This window comes from Macrobrachium rosenbergii, chromosome 45, assembly GCF_040412425.1.
Source record: "Macrobrachium rosenbergii isolate ZJJX-2024 chromosome 45, ASM4041242v1, whole genome shotgun sequence".
Lineage (NCBI taxonomy): Eukaryota > Metazoa > Arthropoda > Malacostraca > Decapoda > Palaemonidae > Macrobrachium > Macrobrachium rosenbergii.
Genome location: NC_089785.1, coordinates 25272707 through 25292706, shown reverse-complemented (window position 1 = coordinate 25292706; position 20000 = coordinate 25272707). Strand labels below are relative to the sequence as shown.

Here is a 20000-nt window from a genome sequence, read left to right as displayed (position 1 = left end):
CCAAACGAGGCACACTGGGCAGTCTAGCCCCCCTCCCCTCTCCCTGGGTCTTCCTTGGTCTTTCTTAGTCCCTGGGTCTTCCTTAGCCCTCCTCCCCTCTCCCCAAAAACCAAAAATAAACCCAGCAAAGCCCAACCAGCGTCTCCCAGCAAATAAAATGGACTGGATGGGGCCTCGGAAGTCGTTTAATAAGTACCACAGACGACCCACAGCCGACGTCTCTTCCCCGCCCCCGCAAAAACACACAAGAGCTTGAACAGTAAATCGGCAACAGCTGCTACAGCTGCTGGTCGCCAGAGAGAAACAGCTGCTAGCTCTCTCTTTGTCTCTCTCTCTCTCTGTCTCCCGAAAAAAGGGGAATTTTCCCTCCTCCGGGAGATCATTTACGTGACTGGAATCCGCGATTAAATGTTGAGAGTGTCAGAGAGGAAGTGAGAGAGATGCTGCTGAGTCTCTCTCTCTCTCTCTCTCTCTCTCTCTCTCTCTCTCTCTGTATAAGTGGGGAATGAAGCAGTCTAAGTGGCAGACAACTTACAGTATATAAAAAAAAAGTTATGTGCTAAAACAAGGGTTTGGGAGTTAATGGTTTAAATTTCACCGAAGCACATGACTTTAGTCTTATCCTAATTTGCAAGGAAGTGCTTCGTATATATTTAAAAAACTTTTTTGCTCCGTTGTGGAGATGAGAGAGAGAGAGAGAGAGAGAGAGAGAGAGAGAGAGAGAGAGAGAAGAGGTTCGAGTTCTTATATTGTCAAGTAGAATGGTATGATTATATATATATATATATATATATATATATATATATATATACATATATATATATATATATATATATATATATATACATATATATATATATATATATATATATATATATATATATATATATATATATATACATATATATATATATATATATATATATATATATATATATATATATATATATATATACATATATATATATATATATATATACATATATATATATACATATATATATATATATATATATATATATATATATATATATATATATATATATATATATATACATATATATATATACATACATATATATATATATATATATATATATATATATATATATATATATACATACATATATATATATATATACATATATATATATATATATATATATATATATATATATATATATATATATATATATATATATATATATATATATATATAGAGAGAGAGAGAGAGAGAGAGAGAGAGAGAGAGAGATCTATAACCAAAACCAAACCTAAAAATTAGGTTTAATTTATTTACAAACAAAAAAATCCATCTCTTACCATTATGGTAGTCACCATGAATCTTGAAGACGCTTACGCCCACGTATTCTGGAGACCCGCCCACGTGCACGCCCTCCTGCTTGTCAACCTCCAAGAGCTGCCGCCCTTCTAAGGACACGGAGGCGTTGTAGAGATCCCCTTCGCCGTCGTCGGCGGATAGGAAGGTGGCAGAGCCGTACCTGAATGGGTCATAGCAGAGGTCAAGGGTCATGGCAGAGGTCAAGGTCATCTTAATAATAATAATAATAATAATAATAATAATAATAATAATAATAATAATAATAATAATAATAATAATGTTGTTTTCTTTGTTTATATAAAAAACTAAATCTCTAAGAGAAACAACGTCTCGATATTATTTTAAGACGTGAAAAAAGTAAATTTTTGGTAAGTATGGGAAATGTTGTTTTACTTATATACTTAAAAAACTAATCCTTTAAAAAATCACTTTAACGAGAAAAAATAACATTTAGGGGAGAGAGAGAGAGAGAGAGAGAGAGAGAGAGAGAGAGAGAGAGAGAGAGAGAGAGAGAGAGAGAGAGGAATCTTTTTTTAACCTGATTATTCAAGAAGAGAGAGAGAGAGGAATCTTTTTTTAATCTGATTATTCAAGAAGAGAGAGAGAGAGAGAGAGAGAGAGAGAGAGAGAGAGAGAGAGAGAGTGAGGGAGAGAGCCCTTCGGAATATTCCCAAATCCAACCTTTCTAAAAAGAAAGTCGACCGAATTCGACAGCCTGAAAACCCCGAGGAGGAGGAGGAGGAGGAGGAGGAGGAGGAGGAGGAGGAGGAGGATAGAGTAACAAGGAAAGCAAAAATTACCATATTTGAAAACTCTGGAAATTCTCGAGTCTCGTTTTTCCTGCTTTCTCACGGCCCCGGCGAGAGAGAGAGAGAGAGAGAGAGAGAGAGAGAGAGAGAGAGAGAGAGAGAGAGGAATAGTTGCTACATAAAAACCCTTCAAAATCTAATATCAACTTTAGCCTTCTCTTGATGATGACAAAACAAAACACCCACAAAAAATAACCTCAACAAAACAAAGATAAACAAACGAATGAATGAACCGCCCAACACCAAATCATTCTTACCGAGAGGCAGTGAGGGTGTGCCAACGCCCGTCCGTCAGCTGCGCCTTCGTCAGGCACAGGGACCGCGGAGGATCCGGGTGGAGTTGCAAGACGAGGCATAGACGCCCATTCACCAATTCAAGGGCCAGCCTGTCACGCCCATGCTGGGATGAAAGGACTAAGAGTTCGCCTCGTAGAGTGAAGGTTCTGAATCTGCAGGATAGAGGTAGATGGACATTATATATATATATATATATATATATATATATATATATATATATATATATATATATATATATATATATATATATATACAGTATATATATACTTATTAATCAAACATTTTCCCACTATATCGATTCCTGTCAAGGTTTTAACACCCTTCCATTCAAACCTCTCATACCTGCTGGTCACAGAAAGGTCACAGACAAGTCACAGAAAGGTCAAAGAAAGGTCACAGAAAGGTCACAGAGAAGTCACAGACAGGTCACAGAAAGGTCACGGGAAGGTCACAGAAAGGTCACAGATCACACAAAGGTCACAGACAGGTCACAAAAAGGTCACAGACAGGTTACAGAAAGGTCAAAGAAAGGTCACAGACAGGTCACAGAAATATCACACAAAGGTCACACAAAGGTCAAAGAAAGGCCGCAGACAGGTCATAGAAAGTTCACAAACAGGTCACAGATAGTCACAGAAAGGTCACAGAAAGGTCACACAAAGGTCACAGACAGGTCACAGAAAGGTCACAGAAAGGTCACAGACATGTCACAGAAAGGTCACAGGCAGGTCTCAGAAAGGTCACAGACAGGTCACACAAAGGTCACAGACAGGTCACAGAAGGTCACACAAAGGTCACACAAAAGTCATGCAAAGGTCACAGACAAGTCACAGAGAGGTCACAGAAAGGTCACAAACAGGCCAAAGACAGGTCAAATCTCCTCTCCCCCCAAGCTCACCTGAGATGCAAGGTAGTGGTATAAGCCAGGGGCGTGAAGGACAGTGCCAACTTGACGTAGCTGTTCAGCTGGAACGACGCGGGCGTGGAAGTGGTGGCACATTGGGTACCGGACCATCCGGGTTGGCACTCGCATCTGAGGTACCCAGGGGAACCGTGGCACCTTTGGGAGGTCAGAGATAGAGGAAATAGTCAAATTTAATATATACATAAATCCTATACACTTCATATTTTCCCTCTGGGGAGTAACTATAAATAATGATAATCTAAGGGCCACAAACTCCCTAACTTATGCTTGATATCGTCCAGCCCGTGGCCAGCTTCTCACAACACTAGACTCTAGTAGGTTTGTGAAATTAAGGTGACTTCGGGAGAGCCTTGGAGAGGTACGTAGTGTCCTAAAGGATAGGACTTGACGTCTTGACTGTCTTTATGTTACCAGTTTTACTGAAGGTTTGGGTACATTATTCTATAGGTATAATTGCCTATGTATGTATGTATGTGTATATATATATACATACATACATATATATTTATATATATATATATATATATATATATATATATATATATATATATATATATATATATATATATATATATATATATATATATATATATATATATATATATATATATATATATATATATATATATATATATATATATATATATATATATATATATATATATATATATATATATATATATATATATATATATATATATATATACAAACACACGTATCCCATCTTAAAACATTTACATATCCATAACCCAACTGACTTAGAAACGCACACGACATGAATATGTGAATACTTGTCATTCTAAGTGTGTAGAAACAAATCTAATCTGTACAACATATAAAAATCCTCTTCTCTAAAGGCTATGGCATGTATGCTGGCAAAACAAACCATTTGAAGTTCATCTATTGCATCTGAAAGATTAGTTTTACGTTCTCCCAAGAAACAAAAACAAAACTCAGTGTCTGGAGGGGAGTGAAATCTGTTAATTTGCTTTACATGTTATGCTTGGGGTGACGGACAAACAAAGGTTGTAAGAAACATATAAAACTTATATCTGAGGGGAATGTGAGCTATTCATTTGTTCTTGATCGAAAGCTGGAGTTAATGTTTGATTTTTACATGTTTACCAGGTAGGGTCTGGACTGAGAAATGTAAATATAGGAATTCAAAGCTTGCTTGCAACAAATACGACGTACCATCTGCACTGCAATTTGTTTTAACCTGTTTATTTATTATTAAGTGTACCAAGGGTGAAACAAAAACATACTTTTATTTGTCGAGAATAAACAAAAACATACTTTTATTTGTCAAGAATAAACAAAAAGCTGCAAACATATAAAGGATATTAACCTCATTCTTCTGATCTGTTTACTGTGAAAGCCGGTATGATATCTTCTTATTTTCATATCCTCATATTTTGGATGCTCAAAAATTTTGTGGTTTTTATATAATACACAGACAGTAATGTGGCTGTTATGATACATAGCCAAGACATGTGGTTGTAGCTGTTATAATACTTAGAAGTATGTGGCTGTTAGAATACCAAGACAGAGTAAGGTGTCTGTTATAATACACAGATTATGTGGTTCTTATAATACTTACAGTCATGTGGCTGTTATGATACATAGAGTTATATAGCTGTTATAATACATAATGTTATGTGGCTGTTAAAATAGAGTTGTGTGGCTGTTATAATACATAGTTATGTAGCTGTTATAATACATGGTTATGGGGCTTTTATAGTACAAAACAGTTATGTGGCTGTTGTAATGCAAAGACAGAGTCAAGTGACTGTTATAATGCATAGAGTTATGTAGCTGTTATAATACATAATAGTTATGTGGCTGTTGTAACGCAATGACAGAGTCAGGTGGCTGCTATAATGCATAGAGTTATGTAGCTGTTATAATGCATAGGGTTATGTAACTGTTATAATACATAAGAGTTATGTGGCTGTTGTAATGCAAAGACAGAGTCAGGTGGCTTTTATAATGCATAGAGTTATGTAGCTGTTATATTACATAAAAGTTATGTAGCTGTTATAATACATAAAAGTTATGTGGCTGTTGTAATGCAAAGACAGAGTCAGGTGGCTTTTATATTACATAAGAGTTGTGTGGCTGTTGTAATGCAAAGACAGAGTCAGGTAGCTGTTATAATACACAGAGTTATATAGCTGTTATAATACATAATAATAGTCATGTGGCTGCTGTAATGCAAAGATAAAGTGAAGTGGCTGTTATAATGCATAGTCATGTGGAAGTTATTATACATAGAGCTTACAATACATAAGTCATGTGGCTGTTGTAATGCAAAGACAGAGTCAGGTGGCTGTTATAATACAGTCTTGTGGCTGTTATAATACACAGAGCTATTTGGCTGTTATAATACATAGACAAGAGTCACTTAAGCCACTTACCTTCCATGCACTCCACAGCTGAGACCACTCGACTCGCACTCCACAGCCGGGCAACCAGGCGAGCTGCCTTCACTGAGGATTTGATTGCCTAGGTCTATTAGCTATGATGGGCAAAGGAAACAGAGAATATAGCCGTTAGTATAGGGTTGTACCAAGTTTAGAAATATTTAAGTTATTAAGATTTACCAGTTGATTGATGACAATAATGATAACGATCACTCTTTCTACGCTCACCTCTCCGTTGATCCTCAAATTCCTCAGGCACCCCCTGAGGGGAAGCCCGGACACCGCCGTGGGCCACCCGTGAGCCGTCTGGGAAGGGGGCGGGTGTGAGAGCCCGCCCACCTGAAGGGGTTGAGCTGTGTTCAGGAGATTGGCGCCCCTCGGCAGCCTCGCCGCTCCTCTGCACGTATGGGCGTCAGGGGGGATGGGCGGAGAGAGTGTGGGCGTTGATGATGACGATGATGAGGAGGAGGAGGAGGCGTTTGAGGAAGGCCTGGGGGGAGGGCCATCTATGCTCCCGCCGGAGCATAGGTCGACGATCATTTCCACCAGCTGAGATGATTCGGAGAGACAAGGGTTTGTTAGGATATCAAAACACAGCCATTCAATGCATATACATTTACATATACATTAAAACTCACTCATACCTTATACTCATACTCGCACTCTCTAGATATGAAGACGATCCAGGGATCGCAGTGGTTAATCTTCCTATATATGAAGGCCCTTCCATCCTAGCATTTCACTTTCCCTAAAACATTCCTCAGCATTTATTAGCTCTCCCTTAACTTCTGGTCTAAATACAACCATTATTATCTAATTATTGAGTAATTTGATCTTCATCCCATTCTCCTTCGATGACCATACCACATAAAACTGATAACAAACATTTTATCCTACCATAATCTCCTATTCTCTTTACATGTCTAGACCATAAGAAACCTCTTAATTTCTCCACTTCAGTGACTGCCCTTGAAGTTTTACCCCTTCATATATTTCCCACTCAACCAGAAACAAATCAAAATAACTCTCGACTCACCTCGTCCTTCCAGATGACGTCGAGTCTGTGCCACGTCGAATCCGCGAGCGAGTAGGAAGCGTTGAGGTTGAGCACCGAAGGCCCAGCTCCGAGGTCGAGCAACAGGGAGGGTCGACCCCCTCGGAGCTCGAGGGAGAACATGTCGCTGTAGGTCGCCGAGGGCATGACCAAGTGGTCTGGGCCAGAGTACAGGAGAGTCGCGTCTTCGCTGCTGGTGAAGAAGTCCAGGCTGATGTGGACGTCTGCGCATGAGGGTATGGACGGCACCCATGCCCATCCTCCTCCGCCCTGCTGAGGATGATGCCCTGAGGATGCCATTGGGCCTCCTCCTCCACTACTAATTCCACCACCACCTCCTCCCCCTCCTCCTCCTCCCCCTCCTCCTCCTCCTGTTCCTCCGCCTTTCCTACCTCCGCCCTCGAAGTGACGGATGAGGACCTTGCATCTGGAGCCGGTGGTTCCGTGAGGACAGATACACCTGAGGAAGGAACCGGAATGTGAATGTCCTTAATGAGTAAGGTTTTCTCTCTCTGTCTGTCTCTCTCTCTCTCTCTCTCTCTCTCTCTTAAACAAATGCCCATACAAATATATTTCTTGTCAACAAGCTGGTTCCTCGAATAGAAGACGGCTCTATAAAGAACATACCTTGAATTACCGAAACGTTAATGAACATCATTTTAAAAAACACACACACACATACACAGACACATACATACACACACAAACACACATGCATATACACACATACACACACATATACAGTACATGAGGTGAGACAGTGTCTACAAAGACACGTACATGTGTTTTAAGTAAAACAGGATCCCTTTGAGCCCACTGTGTAAAAAGTACACACAATGCACACTAAAAAACACACATACACACACAAACACACATACATACACACATACACAGCACATAAAGTGTGAGACAAGTGTTTACAAAGACACACACCTGTGCCTCAATTAACCTCACCTAGTTCCAGTATCGGTAGGAATACACCTGCCTCCGTTCAAACAGGTGTCAGGGGAGCAGGTGCCGTCCTCGAACTCGGGGGGACTCTGACAGCTGCAGCCATTTTGTATGTTGACCCAAGGCCCCACCAGGGCAGAAGTGTTGGCGTCGACGACGGAGAAACCGCTGCCCAGGGACACGCGAGCGGAGCAGCCCTCCCTGCAGATGCTAGACTGGTCGTGGGAGTTTTCCTTACACGCCCCCACGCCCACGTCGAGAACGCTCACGCCCATCGCGTGTTCCAGCTGTTGAAGAGATATGAGAATCATCATTATCAATCATTATCATTATCAACAATGATAGAGGATTGAAAGGTCAATAGGAAAGGAAATCTGGTGAATTCCAGTGAAGGATCTAAACGGGGCATCCCCATTTGCCAAGTATGACCAATGAGGGCTAATCCTATTTAGGCACTACTCATAAACACACCTGTCTCCACTGTAGGAGGGATTTGATATAAAGAAAAAAGTCAGGGACGGGTATATATAGAAGTGAGTAAGGGGGGCATCACCATCTGTCCTTAATGTTTTAATCCTCAGAGCTCAAAAACAGGTGATATGCAATTAATGAATATACTAAAAGGGCAGCCCTCCCTGTTATGTGTGACCTTCTTTGACCCTCTAGAAACTTATTAAACTTATACATGGTGACCTCACTTTTGAACCAATCAGTGAATTCAGTGGAAGGCCACAGAGCAGGGCAGTCCTTCCTATTTATCTATGACCTTGTTTGGCCCTCTAAAGACTATTAAATTTTGCATATTGTGACCTCATTTCTATGACTCAATTTTTGACCCCTAAAGTCTCATTACACTTGCATATTGTGACCTCACTTCTAAACCATTTTGACCTTACCTATGATCCTTTGAAGACTTATCAAACCAGTAAATTATGACCCCAGTTCTATGAACTTATCCAAGACATGATTTATGACCTCTAAGGAGTTACTAAACGCGTCAATTGTGACCTCAATTCTAAACCATCATCTATTAGCGGTTCTGAGTCTTTTTGGTGATGGCACCCTAACTAATGAATAAAATTTTATAATATATATATATATGTATATATATATATATATATATATATATATATATATATATATATATATATATATATATATATATATATATATATATATATATATATGTATATATATATATATATATATATATATATATATATATATATATATATATATATATATATATATATATATATATATATATATATGAGTAGACACACTGATAATAATTAGATGAAGACTTCTGTAAACTTATTTTCTTTACAAATGTTCATTGAGATGATTCAGCCAAGACAAAATTCATGGCAATCTTGTGGCACCCCTGGGCACTGTCTGTGGCACCCCAGGGTGTCACGGTACCCCTAGGCACTGTCTGTAGCACCCCAGGGTGTCACGGCACCCCTAGGTACTGTCTTTGGCACCCCAGGGTGTCACGGCACCCCTAGGTACTGTCTGTGACATCCCAGGATGTCACAACACCCAGTTTGAGAATCACTGATTCTATAACCTCATCTATGATACCTTATACTTTTCTACTTGACCTGAGCTCACCTCCTGTTTCCTGTGTAGGAGGATATGGTGGAGGTTCGTAGGAGAAGGAGAGGTCAGCCAGATCCTGGTCGAAGGAGTGGGAGGACCTCTAACCTGTTGGACGGACACTGCTTCTACTTCCTCCTTGCTGAAGGACACCCATTCTCTCACCATGGACACCAGATAGTCCAGGAGGTTCATGTCGTTCTGCATCATCATCATAATAATAATAATAATAATAATAATAATAATAATAATAATAATAATAATAATAATAATAATAATAATAATAATAATAAATTGCAGGAGATTTTTATCTTTCCACATATACATAAGTAATAAGTTACTTTAGTTATTTAATCTCTATTTCTTTTTCCAGTCTGTGTAAGGAATCTCTCTCTCTCTCTCTCTCTCTCTCTCTCTCTCTCTCTCTCTCTCTCTCTCTCTCTCTCTCTCTCAATTTACAGAACCAGAAAGGTCCCTAAATTCGTGTAAATAACTTCAGTAAATAATTGTGAGACCAGTCTCTCTCTCTCTCTCTCTCTCTCTCTCTCTCTCTCTCTCTCTCTCTCTCTCTTTCAATTTACAGAACCAGAAAAGTCCCTAAATTCGTGTAAATAACTTCAGTAAATAATTGTGAGACCAGTCTCTCTCTCTCTCTCTCTCTCTCTCTCTCTCGCTCTCTCTCTCTCTCTTTCTCTCTCTCTCTCTCAATTAGAAAACCAGAAAGCGCACGGAATTCTTATAAATAATTTATGTCAACAGCTGTGGAACCAATCTCTCTCTCTCTCTCTCTCTCTCTCTCTCTCTCTCTCTCTCTCTCTCTCTCTCCCACCTACCTTTTCCTCCCTGACAATCCTGTAAGGGTTAATGGCCAGAGTTATGGGCGTGGCCGCTTTAACCTCCCGATAACTTAAAGATTTGACCCTCACAGTGACATTAGCGCTGACCCCGGACTGACCTTGGCTCTCGTCGCTGACGGAGAAGCCGAGGTCATAACTGCAAGAGAAGAAGAAGAAGAAAAAGATGATTAAAAAAACTGAGGCACAAAAAAGGCAGGTAAAAGATTGTGGAAGCCATTAGGAAGTCCATGATTATTTTGTAATTATTTTTTTATTTATTCTGAAAGCTGTGTCAGGGATATTCACTGATGATTGAATATTGAATATGTCAGTTAATATTAGGTCAAAGTTCATCTTTTTCTTTGTGCCTGAAAGTATCTTAGGAAATGAACGAATGTAATTTTCATTGGGAACATCGAATAAAATGAAAGTGTTTCATTAAAAAAAATCTTTGATCTTAAATTTATCTACTTTTTATTAAAGGAAGATATTGATAAATTCTTTCCATTAAATCAAATATTAGCATCAAAATATTTCAACTGTTTTGTCAAAAATTGTAAAAAAAAAGAAGAAAATATTTAATTCAGTTAAAATAACTTCACTTATTCCAAATATTTACCCTGAAAAAAAAAAAACTAGGAATGGAATGGAAGATAGATCTTAGGCCAAAGGCTAAGCACTGGGAGCTATGAGGGCATTCAGCCCTGGAAAGGAAACTAAGAGTAGGTAGTTTGAAAGGTGTAACAGGAGGAAAACCTCAAAGCAGTTGCACTATGAAATAATTGTTAGGAGAGGATGGATAACAAGATGAAAGAAAGGTAATATGAATGGAGGTACAGTAAAAAGAATGAAAGGGGTTGTGGCTAGGGGCCGAAAGGAAGCTGCAAAGAACCTTTAGTAGTGCCTACAGTACACCCTGTGAGGTGCACTGTCGGCATTAACCCCCTACGCGGAGAAAAAAAATTCTAACTTAAAATTATGTTGAGTGGATCTTTTAGTCCCAAATTTATCATTACGCCAAACCCTCTGAAAAAAACATACCCTCGACATGTAAAAAAACCCAAACCCCACCATAAAGAAAAACATACTTTTATGGGTCAACTAAAACTCCACCCAGATAAAAAAAAAAAACGCTGAAAAGTCTACGATTCCCCCCAAAGACATACACACTGAAGGTTCAATGAAACCCCCCTCCAAAAAAACACGCACTGAAGATCCAAAAACGCCCCCTCCCCAAAAAAACATACACTTAAGATTAAAAGTATCCCCCCCTGAAGAGTCAACGAACACTCCGAAAAAACTTACACTGAAGATTCAAGAAGGACTCCCCAAAAAAAACATACACACTGAGGATGAAATGAACCCCCCAAAAAACACACACTGAAGATTAAACAACCTCCCCTCAAAAAATCATACACTAAAGATAAAAAACTCCCCCTCAAAAAACACACACTGAAGATTAAAATATCCCCTAAAAAAACACTGAAGATTAAACACCACCAAAAAAAAAAAACATTGAAGATTCAATAACCTCCCCTCAAAAAACATACACTGAAGATTAAATACCACCCTAAAAAAACCATACACTGAATATTAAACAACCCTCACAAAAAACACACTGAAGACTAAAAAACCTCCCTCAAAAAAAAGCCCACAAGATTAAACAACCCCCAGACCCTAAAAAAAAATACCCCAAAAATCCAACTAAAACACTAACCCTAGAAAAACATACATAAAAAAAAACATCAGCCAAAGAAGGCTAACGGAGCAAACCCACCTTCCATCTCTGGTAGCAGGCTTCATGGAGAGATCCCCAGTCTTGGCGTTGAGCGAAAAATTCGGGTGTTGCTGTTGTTTCCACTTGTAGGTCTTGGACGCGGCGTCCCAGTCGTCGGGGTCCTTCACGTATATCCTACCCAGGGGCACCTCCGTCGCCTGGGGCTGCAAAGGATTGAAGGACTCCTTGAGATAAGGTAATGAGGATTCTGAAGACAATATCATTTAGGATGGGATACAGGGAAAGGGTTCACATACTGTAGGTTAGTTTAGGATATGAAGAGCAGAAGTCCTTGACACATATCCTACCCAGGAGCACCTCTGTCATCTAGGCCTGTGAAGGATTGAAGGATTCCCCCAGATTAGGCAGTAAGGATTCAGAAGACAATATAAATAGGATGGGATGCAGGTAATGCGGTCAGATAGGATGGCTAATTTAGGATTGGTGGTAATTAAATGAATATAATTACGTCTCTCTCTCTCTCTCTCTCTCTCTCTCTCTCTCTTTCTCTCTTTCAGTTTAACATCAGTATAAACCCTGTCAAATTTGCAGTGAACCTCTCTCTCTCTCTCTCTCTCTCTCTCTCTCTCTCTCTCCACTTTCTCTTTCTCTCTCTTGCTCTCTCAGTCTCTCTCACATTCTGGTTCCCAACATTCTAATCAACAACTGTCCCATTAAAATTTTATCTCTCTCTCTCTCTCTCTCTCTCTCTCTCTCTCTCTCTCTCTCTCTCTCTCTCTCTCTCTCTCTCTCACCTGGACCGTATGTACAGTGATAATCTTGGACGCAGGCGCCATTGGATTGTCGTTTAGATCTGCGACGTGTAACGTCAAGGTAACGGTAGCTGACAGTGGGGGGGATCCTGCGTCCCCCACCAGTAAAGGAACTAAAAGGGCGCGTCGCTCCTCCCGGTCAAGGGCGCTCCTCGTCGACACGACGCCCATGCCTCGACCTTCGTCGCCTCCTTCGGGAGAAAAGAGAAAGTAAATGTTTTAGAGGATGGTGATTAATGAAAGTAACTGAGAGGTTCTCCCCCTTCGTCGCCTCCTTCAGGAGAAAAGGAATGAAAATATTTTTTAGACGAAGGACGCTCATGAAACTGCTTGTCAGTTTCCTATTGACCCGTTTGATAAACAAATAAAAAAAAAAAACAGTGAATTGGAATATGAGGGGCAGACCCATTTGATAAAAAAAACAGAGAGAAGTGGAATATGAGAGGGACAGACCCATTAGCTAACCAAGCCATCAAAAAATAAAAGTTTAAATAAGGGTGGGCGAAGACGAATCTAAGAAGGGCAGACCCACTGGATAACCAAACTACCAAAAAATAAAAAAATGCAAATTTCAATATAAGAAGGGCATACCCCACCAACCCACCCCAAAAAACCACACTTACTCCTCTCGAATCGAACTTTGACCGCTGACTTGATATGGGGCGGGGCCCTTGGGTCCAGGGCTATCGTGAAGGGGGGCCCGTGACCTTCCCTCCAGTCGTCGGGGTCACCCAACTTGACCTCGGCCACGACCTTCGGCTTCGCGTTCTCCAGAACCTGGACCTCTTGTGGATTTGCCAGGAACGGTGGATTATCATTGACGTCCGTTACATTAACCTGTTAATAATAATAAAAATAATAATAATAATAATAATAATAATAATAATAATAAAAACAAGAGAACTTTCGTGTAAAACAAATCCACATCTTCAGGACGGCGCGAACAAGCTATACCGCTCTCCCATGCACTTACCGACAGCGTAGCCGTCGTCGTTCTGGGTGGAATACCGTCGTCGGTAGCCAGAACCAGCACGTTGTGGACGTCGGCCGTTTCCCTGTCCAGGCCACCGACCAGTCGGACCGTTCCCGACCTGTCGACGCCAAAAATTCCGCCCGGGTCGCTCGCCGGGGCGACGGAGTAGCTGACGCGACTTTTCCCGCCCTGAGGTGGGGCGAGAGCGTTTGGATTCTTTAGTGGAAAATTAAGGTGGTTTGGAAAATGATTATTATGAGGTCGTTTGGTGTCAGCAAATGAAGATGGGGAAAATGTTTGGATTTTTTAGTGGAAAATTAAGATGACTTGGAAAATGTTTGTATTTTTCAGTGAAAAATTTAGATGATTTCGAAAATGTAGCAAATGAAGATGGAGAGAGTGTTTGGATTCTTTAGTGGACAATTAAGATGGTTTGGAAATTGTTTGTATTTTTCAGTGAAATACTAAGATGATGGAGAAAATGTTTGTATTTTGTAGTGAAAAATTAGAATGATTTGGAAAATGTTTGTATTTTTTAGTGAAAAATGAGAATGATTTGGAAAATGTTTGTATTTTTTAGTGAAAAATGAAGTTGATTTGGAAAATGTTTGGATTTTTTTTTGTGAAAAATGAAGATGATTTGGAAAATGTTTGTATTTTTTAGTGATATATTAAGATGATGGAGAAAATGTTTGTATTTTGTAGTGAAAAATTGAGATGATTTCGAAAATGTTTGTATTTTTTAATGAAAAATTAGAATGATCTGGAAAATGTTTGTAATAATAATAATAATAATAATAATAATAATAATAATAATAATAATAATAATAATAATAATAATAATAATAATAATAATAATAATAATTACGTACATACATAAATATAATAAGCCTTTTATTTCTTAGGAATAGCATTTTCTCATTTCCTGAGAATTATATTTTGCATAACGACAAAAACAGCCCCATAAAATATTATAAAAGTTGAATTTTCTTCCATCTGAACTTAAAACATTACAACATTACATTTCAGCATTATGATTACTACACACTACAACGTATAACATTATTAATCCCCAGACGTTTTACATTTTAAATAACATTTCAGATAAAACCTTGGTTAATGTTCTGCATATTCCTCCTCATTTACAATTTCCTCTCAGTCAAAAATATCTCTTTAATAACCACCCTTACTTAAAAAATATTCACTTTATATTATTGCAAAATAAATACACATCAGTTCTCCCTTACTCAAAAATATTTATTTTACAGTATTCCTCTTTAAATATCAATACCCCCTTCCTTAAAGATATTAACTCTATAATATTCCCTTTTATATATTGGTGTATATTTTGCAACATTTCTCTTTATATATCAATATGTATTTTACAATATTCGTCTTGAAATATCAATTCTCCCTTATCAAAAAATAGTTATTTTAACAATATTCCTCTTTATATATCAATTCCCCAAAAACATTTATTTTACAATATTGTAAAATGTATATACATCAACTCTCCCTTCCGCAAAAACATTAATTTTACAATATTGTAAAACAAATACACATCAATTCTCCCTTACTCAAAAACTTATTTAACAACATTCTTCTTTATATATCAATTCCCCCTTCCACAAAAACATTTATTTTTCAATTTTCTAAAATAAATATACATCAATTCTCCCTTCCCCAAAAACATTTATTTTACAATATTGTAAAACAAATACACATCAATTCTCCCTTACTCAAAAATATTTATTTAACAATATTCTGCTTTATATATCAATTCCCCCTTCCACCCCCCCCAAAAAAAAAACATTTTACGTTTATTTTCCCGACCACTAAGACCGCCTTTAAACGCCAGACCTTATTACAGCTGTTATACGAGACATGTTTTTTTTGCCAAATTTTTAAAAAATTTTTTTTTTTGCATGATTATGCAAAAGCTCGCCTCAGAAAGCACGTATATATTTATGTACTTTTTCCCCCCTCTATGCCAGTAGGAAATGAGGAGGAGATTGCTTTCTCCAGAGGAGAAAGTGAAAAAAAAGAAAGCAAAAATGCAAACAAAGAGAGAGAGAGAGAGAGAGAGAGAGAGAGAGAGAGAGAGAGAGAGAGAGAGAGAGTCCCTGGAGGGGAGGGCCAAAGCTTAACAAATTTCTTTCTCTTCGTTCCTTAGCATTTTTTGGAGAACGTGGCCCCAAGTGGTATTTCGCGAGAGAGAGAGAGAGAGAGAGAGAGAGAGAGAGAGAGAGAGAGAGAGAGAGAGAGAGAGAGAGAGGAAGGGAAATTCAAGAATTTCTAGACTGATATTCAACGTAGCTGAAGAGACCTCCTCGTAAAGAACAAGAGAGAGAGAGAGAGAGAGAGAGAGAGAGGATAAAAGTAGTAGAATGGAGAAGTAAAATGTCTAAGGAGAAAATCTGAGACGTGAGGAAAGAGAGAGAGAGAGAGAGAGAGAGAGAGAGAGAGAGGTGTAAAAATAAAAAGAACAAGAATAAAAAAATTAAATGCCTGAGAAGAAAAGCCATGACGTGAGGTAACAATAGAGAGAGAGAGAGAGAGAGAGAGAGGGGTGGGGGTGGGGGGGGGGATAGCAGTCTCTTTGGTCAAGAAAGAAAAATGATCGGGTCTCCTTGTGGGCGGACAGAAAAAGCGGAGATGATTAAGATATATTAAAACGGAGATGGGGCGAGAGAAAAAAAAGAGGAAGGAGAAAAAAAAGAGAGAGAAAAAGAGAGAGAAAAAAGAGAAAGAGAGAGAGAGGAGAAAGACGACGGATTAAAAATATATGTCAAAAGGAGAATGAAAATCTTGAAGGGGTTGGAAGTGATCTTGAGATGATACTTGGGATCTTGGGATTAAAACGAGAGAGAGAGAGAGAGAGAGAGAGAGAGAGAGAGAGAGAGAGAGAGAGAGAGAGAAAGTAAGTTTTATTTCACTGGATGTTAATTATTCATGAGATTGCATACAGATAAGAATATCATGAGTTGATAGCTGTGATCTTGGGATTAAAACGAGAGAGAGAGAGAGAGAGAGAGAGAGAGAGAGAGAGAGAGAGAGAGAGAGAGAGAGAGAGAGAGAGAAAGTTATTTACTCGTGAGATATATGCATATAGATAAGAATATAATAAGTTGATATCTGGGATCTTGGATTAAAACGAAAGAGAGAGAGAGAGAGAGAGAGAGAGAGAGAGAGAGAGAGAGAGAGAGAGAGAGAGAGAGCCCTTACTGATCCAACTAACTAATGAAAATCATGTAATAATTTCAAGCCATTTTTAAAGATCCCTAGAATATTCTTTACATTATTTCAAACTGTATTTTATACTTGAATCATCACATTCCCTCTTTCCCCAATCTTGTTCTTCTTTATTAATTATATTCAATTTCTTGTCCTGACTAATATAATTCATGACTAGAAACATTAGGCAAACAAGTAAAAAAATGCGCCAAAGTTTCTTCGGCGCAATCGAGTTTTCTGTACGGCGTATAATCAAGGCCACCGAAAATAGATCTATCTTCCGGTGGTCTCGGTTTAATGCTGTATAAGCCGCGGCCCATGAAACTTTAACCACGGCCCGGTGGTGGCTTGGCTTATATCGTTGCCAGACGCACGATCCATGGCTAACTTTAACCTTAAATGAAATAAAAACTGCAGAGGCTAGAGGGCTGTAATTTTGTACGCTTGATGACTGGAGGGTGGATGATAAACATACCAATTTGCAGCCCTCTAGCCTCAGCAGTTTTTAAGATCTGAGGGCGGACAGAAAAAAGTGCGGACGGACAGACAAAGCCGGCACAATAGTTTTCTCCCGTCTGAGAAATTATCACCAATAGTAAGCAAGATATTTGTCCTTCTTGGAAATACAACTAATTTCCTCTGGGAACACTCTTTTCAATTCCTCCGATTAATCCCACACTAACACACGCTGAAAATGATTAATAACAGCAGAGGAAAAATAATCACTAATAATCTCTCGTAGCAGCAGTTCGCTATTATAACAAAATATCTGTTTTCTGAAATAATTCTCGGCGACATTTTCTGATACCGCATCTGCTCTCAATGCCATTCCACATTGAGGCGACTGACGTGTATCTGGTTTGTATATCCTCGGGCTGACATCTCTGTTATTCGTTCCTGATTAAGTCTGTTTCTCAGGAGTTTGTTTCAGCTTCGGGATGGTTATACGAGAGAAGGGAATTTTTCTTTTTTTTACATCAGTCAGATTTGGTCATTACTCCAATTTTTTGTGGAAGGTGGCAGATAATCCTGCTTTGTTTTTTCCTGTAGCCTGTGTCGTGGTTGGCAGTGATCTCAGTTTGTCAGTGAGTACTTATGATTTTTAGTATGTATGTATGTATGTGTATATGTATACACACACACACACATATATATATATATATATATATATATACATACATATATATATATATATATATATATATATATATATATATATATATATATATATATATATATATATATATATATATATATATATATATATATATATATATATATATATATATATATATATATATATATATATATATATATATATATATAAAATGAGACAACCAAAATAAACTGTCAACTTCTATTGAACCTGTTCGCAACGTGTGTGCAATAAGTTACAGACGTGTTTATGACGTGTTCTACTGCAGAGTGAACGCGCCCGTAGATTGATTAAGCAGTACGCAGTACCCTAGGATAAGCTGGGTAGGACGTGGCTGCTTTGGGCATGATATGAAGGATATGGCACCCTAGGATGGTTAGGGTAGGCCACAATACCATAGGACATGTTAATTAAAGAACAGAACCCCAGGACAGGTTAGGTAGAACACTGTTTTTTTATGATGGCCTAAATAGGAATGTCAACATCTTATGAGTTAGTAGTGAATGGTACCTTAAGGAAGGATGCATACGATATGGTACGCTAAGATTGGCTAGGTAGGGTAAGGGATCCTAGGATGGGTTAGGTAGGATAAAGAATTTCATACAGGTAAGCCAAGAAACAGCACCCTAGGATAGGTTAGGTACAATACAATACAAAGTATCCTAGGATAAGTTAGGCACTCAGATACATTAGTTTAAGATCAACGGACCAGTCCTACAGGTAGGTGAGAAACACTACTCAGAAGATTTTAAGATAGGCATGCTAGGCTAGTCTCCTAGGAAAAAGAGAACCGCCACTGAAAAACCCTTAAGATTAACATGCCAGTTTCCTGAATAACTGAGAACCACCACTCAACTATAAACAAACCCGAAACCAACCCAGAACTCATATACAGGAGTCTATAAAGTCCTCACCCCATCAATATCATGAGCAGTGAAGGTGGCAAGCAGCGTCCCTGGGGGAGTGTCCTCAGCCAAGGTCAAGTGGGCGTGGTCCCTCGTGAAGACGGGGGCATTGTCGTTCGCGTCGACCAAATTTAAGTTGACCCAGGCCCCGTCGACGTGGTACATGTCGTTCCAGCCTTCGTCGCCCTGAAAGGGAGACAGCTTTTTGCCTTCATTAACTTAAAAGCTTCGGAAGGGAGTTTGAAGTGGCTGGGTTTTGTCTCAGACAAGAGGGTGAGGTTGGGATCTGGATTCAGGCTGGGGTTTTAGAGAGAGAAAGAGGCAGAGACAGAGATTTAATTATATATATCTCTAAAACATATATTTACATCTACGCCGCTGTGGATTTCTTCGCCGTTTTAGTGACTCGTGCTATCGTGAGATTTTTATAAATAATAATAACAACAACAAATTGGCTACGTACCATATCCGAGACCTGAACCTTGAACTTGAAGCCCTTTCTGTGCTCTTCGTTCTCGTAGTCCAAGGGCTCCACAGCCCTCAGGTCCCCGCCAGGAGTGCCCGTCTTGCGCCCGTCTACCCTGAACATCTCCCACCCTCTGCCACTGCCTGGCACCACCTGCAGAAGGAGAGTTAACGGAAGACTTAGAAGATCTCAGACGGGAGTTCGAGCCCCGGCTGGGCATGGGAATATCTTCATTTCTTTCTTCATTCGGATCTAGGCTTAGCAGTGAGAAGTTAATGGGGGCACCAGTGTATATGTGTATATATATATATATATATATATATATATATATATATATATATATATATATATATATATATATATATATATATATATATATATTTATAAAACAGCAGTACAAATAAGATGCTTATTCACAGCCATATTATAACAGCCCCATGTAAAAACACCTCAATTATGAACAAGACTCAAATACCCGTG

The 20000-nt window shown here is 38.7% G+C and overlaps 1 protein-coding gene across 6 annotated transcripts in view; it reads right to left on the bottom strand.

Moving 5' to 3' along the window:
* Positions 1 to 20000, bottom strand: part of LOC136829801 (putative neural-cadherin 2) — a 680925-nt gene that overhangs the window by 28887 nt on the left and 632038 nt on the right. For 5 of the 6 annotated variants that reach the window (XM_067088744.1, XM_067088749.1, XM_067088745.1 and 2 more), the window contains 15 exons: positions 19518 to 19673; positions 19064 to 19255; positions 13760 to 13948; positions 13410 to 13623; positions 12769 to 12977; positions 12014 to 12177; positions 10234 to 10393; positions 9416 to 9601; positions 7805 to 8088; positions 6833 to 7310; positions 6025 to 6345; positions 5791 to 5891; positions 3347 to 3508; positions 2409 to 2600; positions 1324 to 1502 (listed from right to left, as the gene is read on the bottom strand). In XM_067088744.1, coding sequence (XP_066944845.1) covers positions 1324 to 1502; positions 2409 to 2600; positions 3347 to 3508; positions 5791 to 5891; positions 6025 to 6345; positions 6833 to 7310; positions 7805 to 8088; positions 9416 to 9601; positions 10234 to 10393; positions 12014 to 12177; positions 12769 to 12977; positions 13410 to 13623; positions 13760 to 13948; positions 19064 to 19255; positions 19518 to 19673 — 3187 coding nt within the window. The remainder of the gene's footprint in view (positions 1 to 1323; positions 1503 to 2408; positions 2601 to 3346; positions 3509 to 5790; positions 5892 to 6024; positions 6346 to 6832; positions 7311 to 7804; positions 8089 to 9415; positions 9602 to 10233; positions 10394 to 12013; positions 12178 to 12768; positions 12978 to 13409; positions 13624 to 13759; positions 13949 to 19063; positions 19256 to 19517; positions 19674 to 20000) is intronic. The other variant, XM_067088748.1, reaches the window with a different exon arrangement.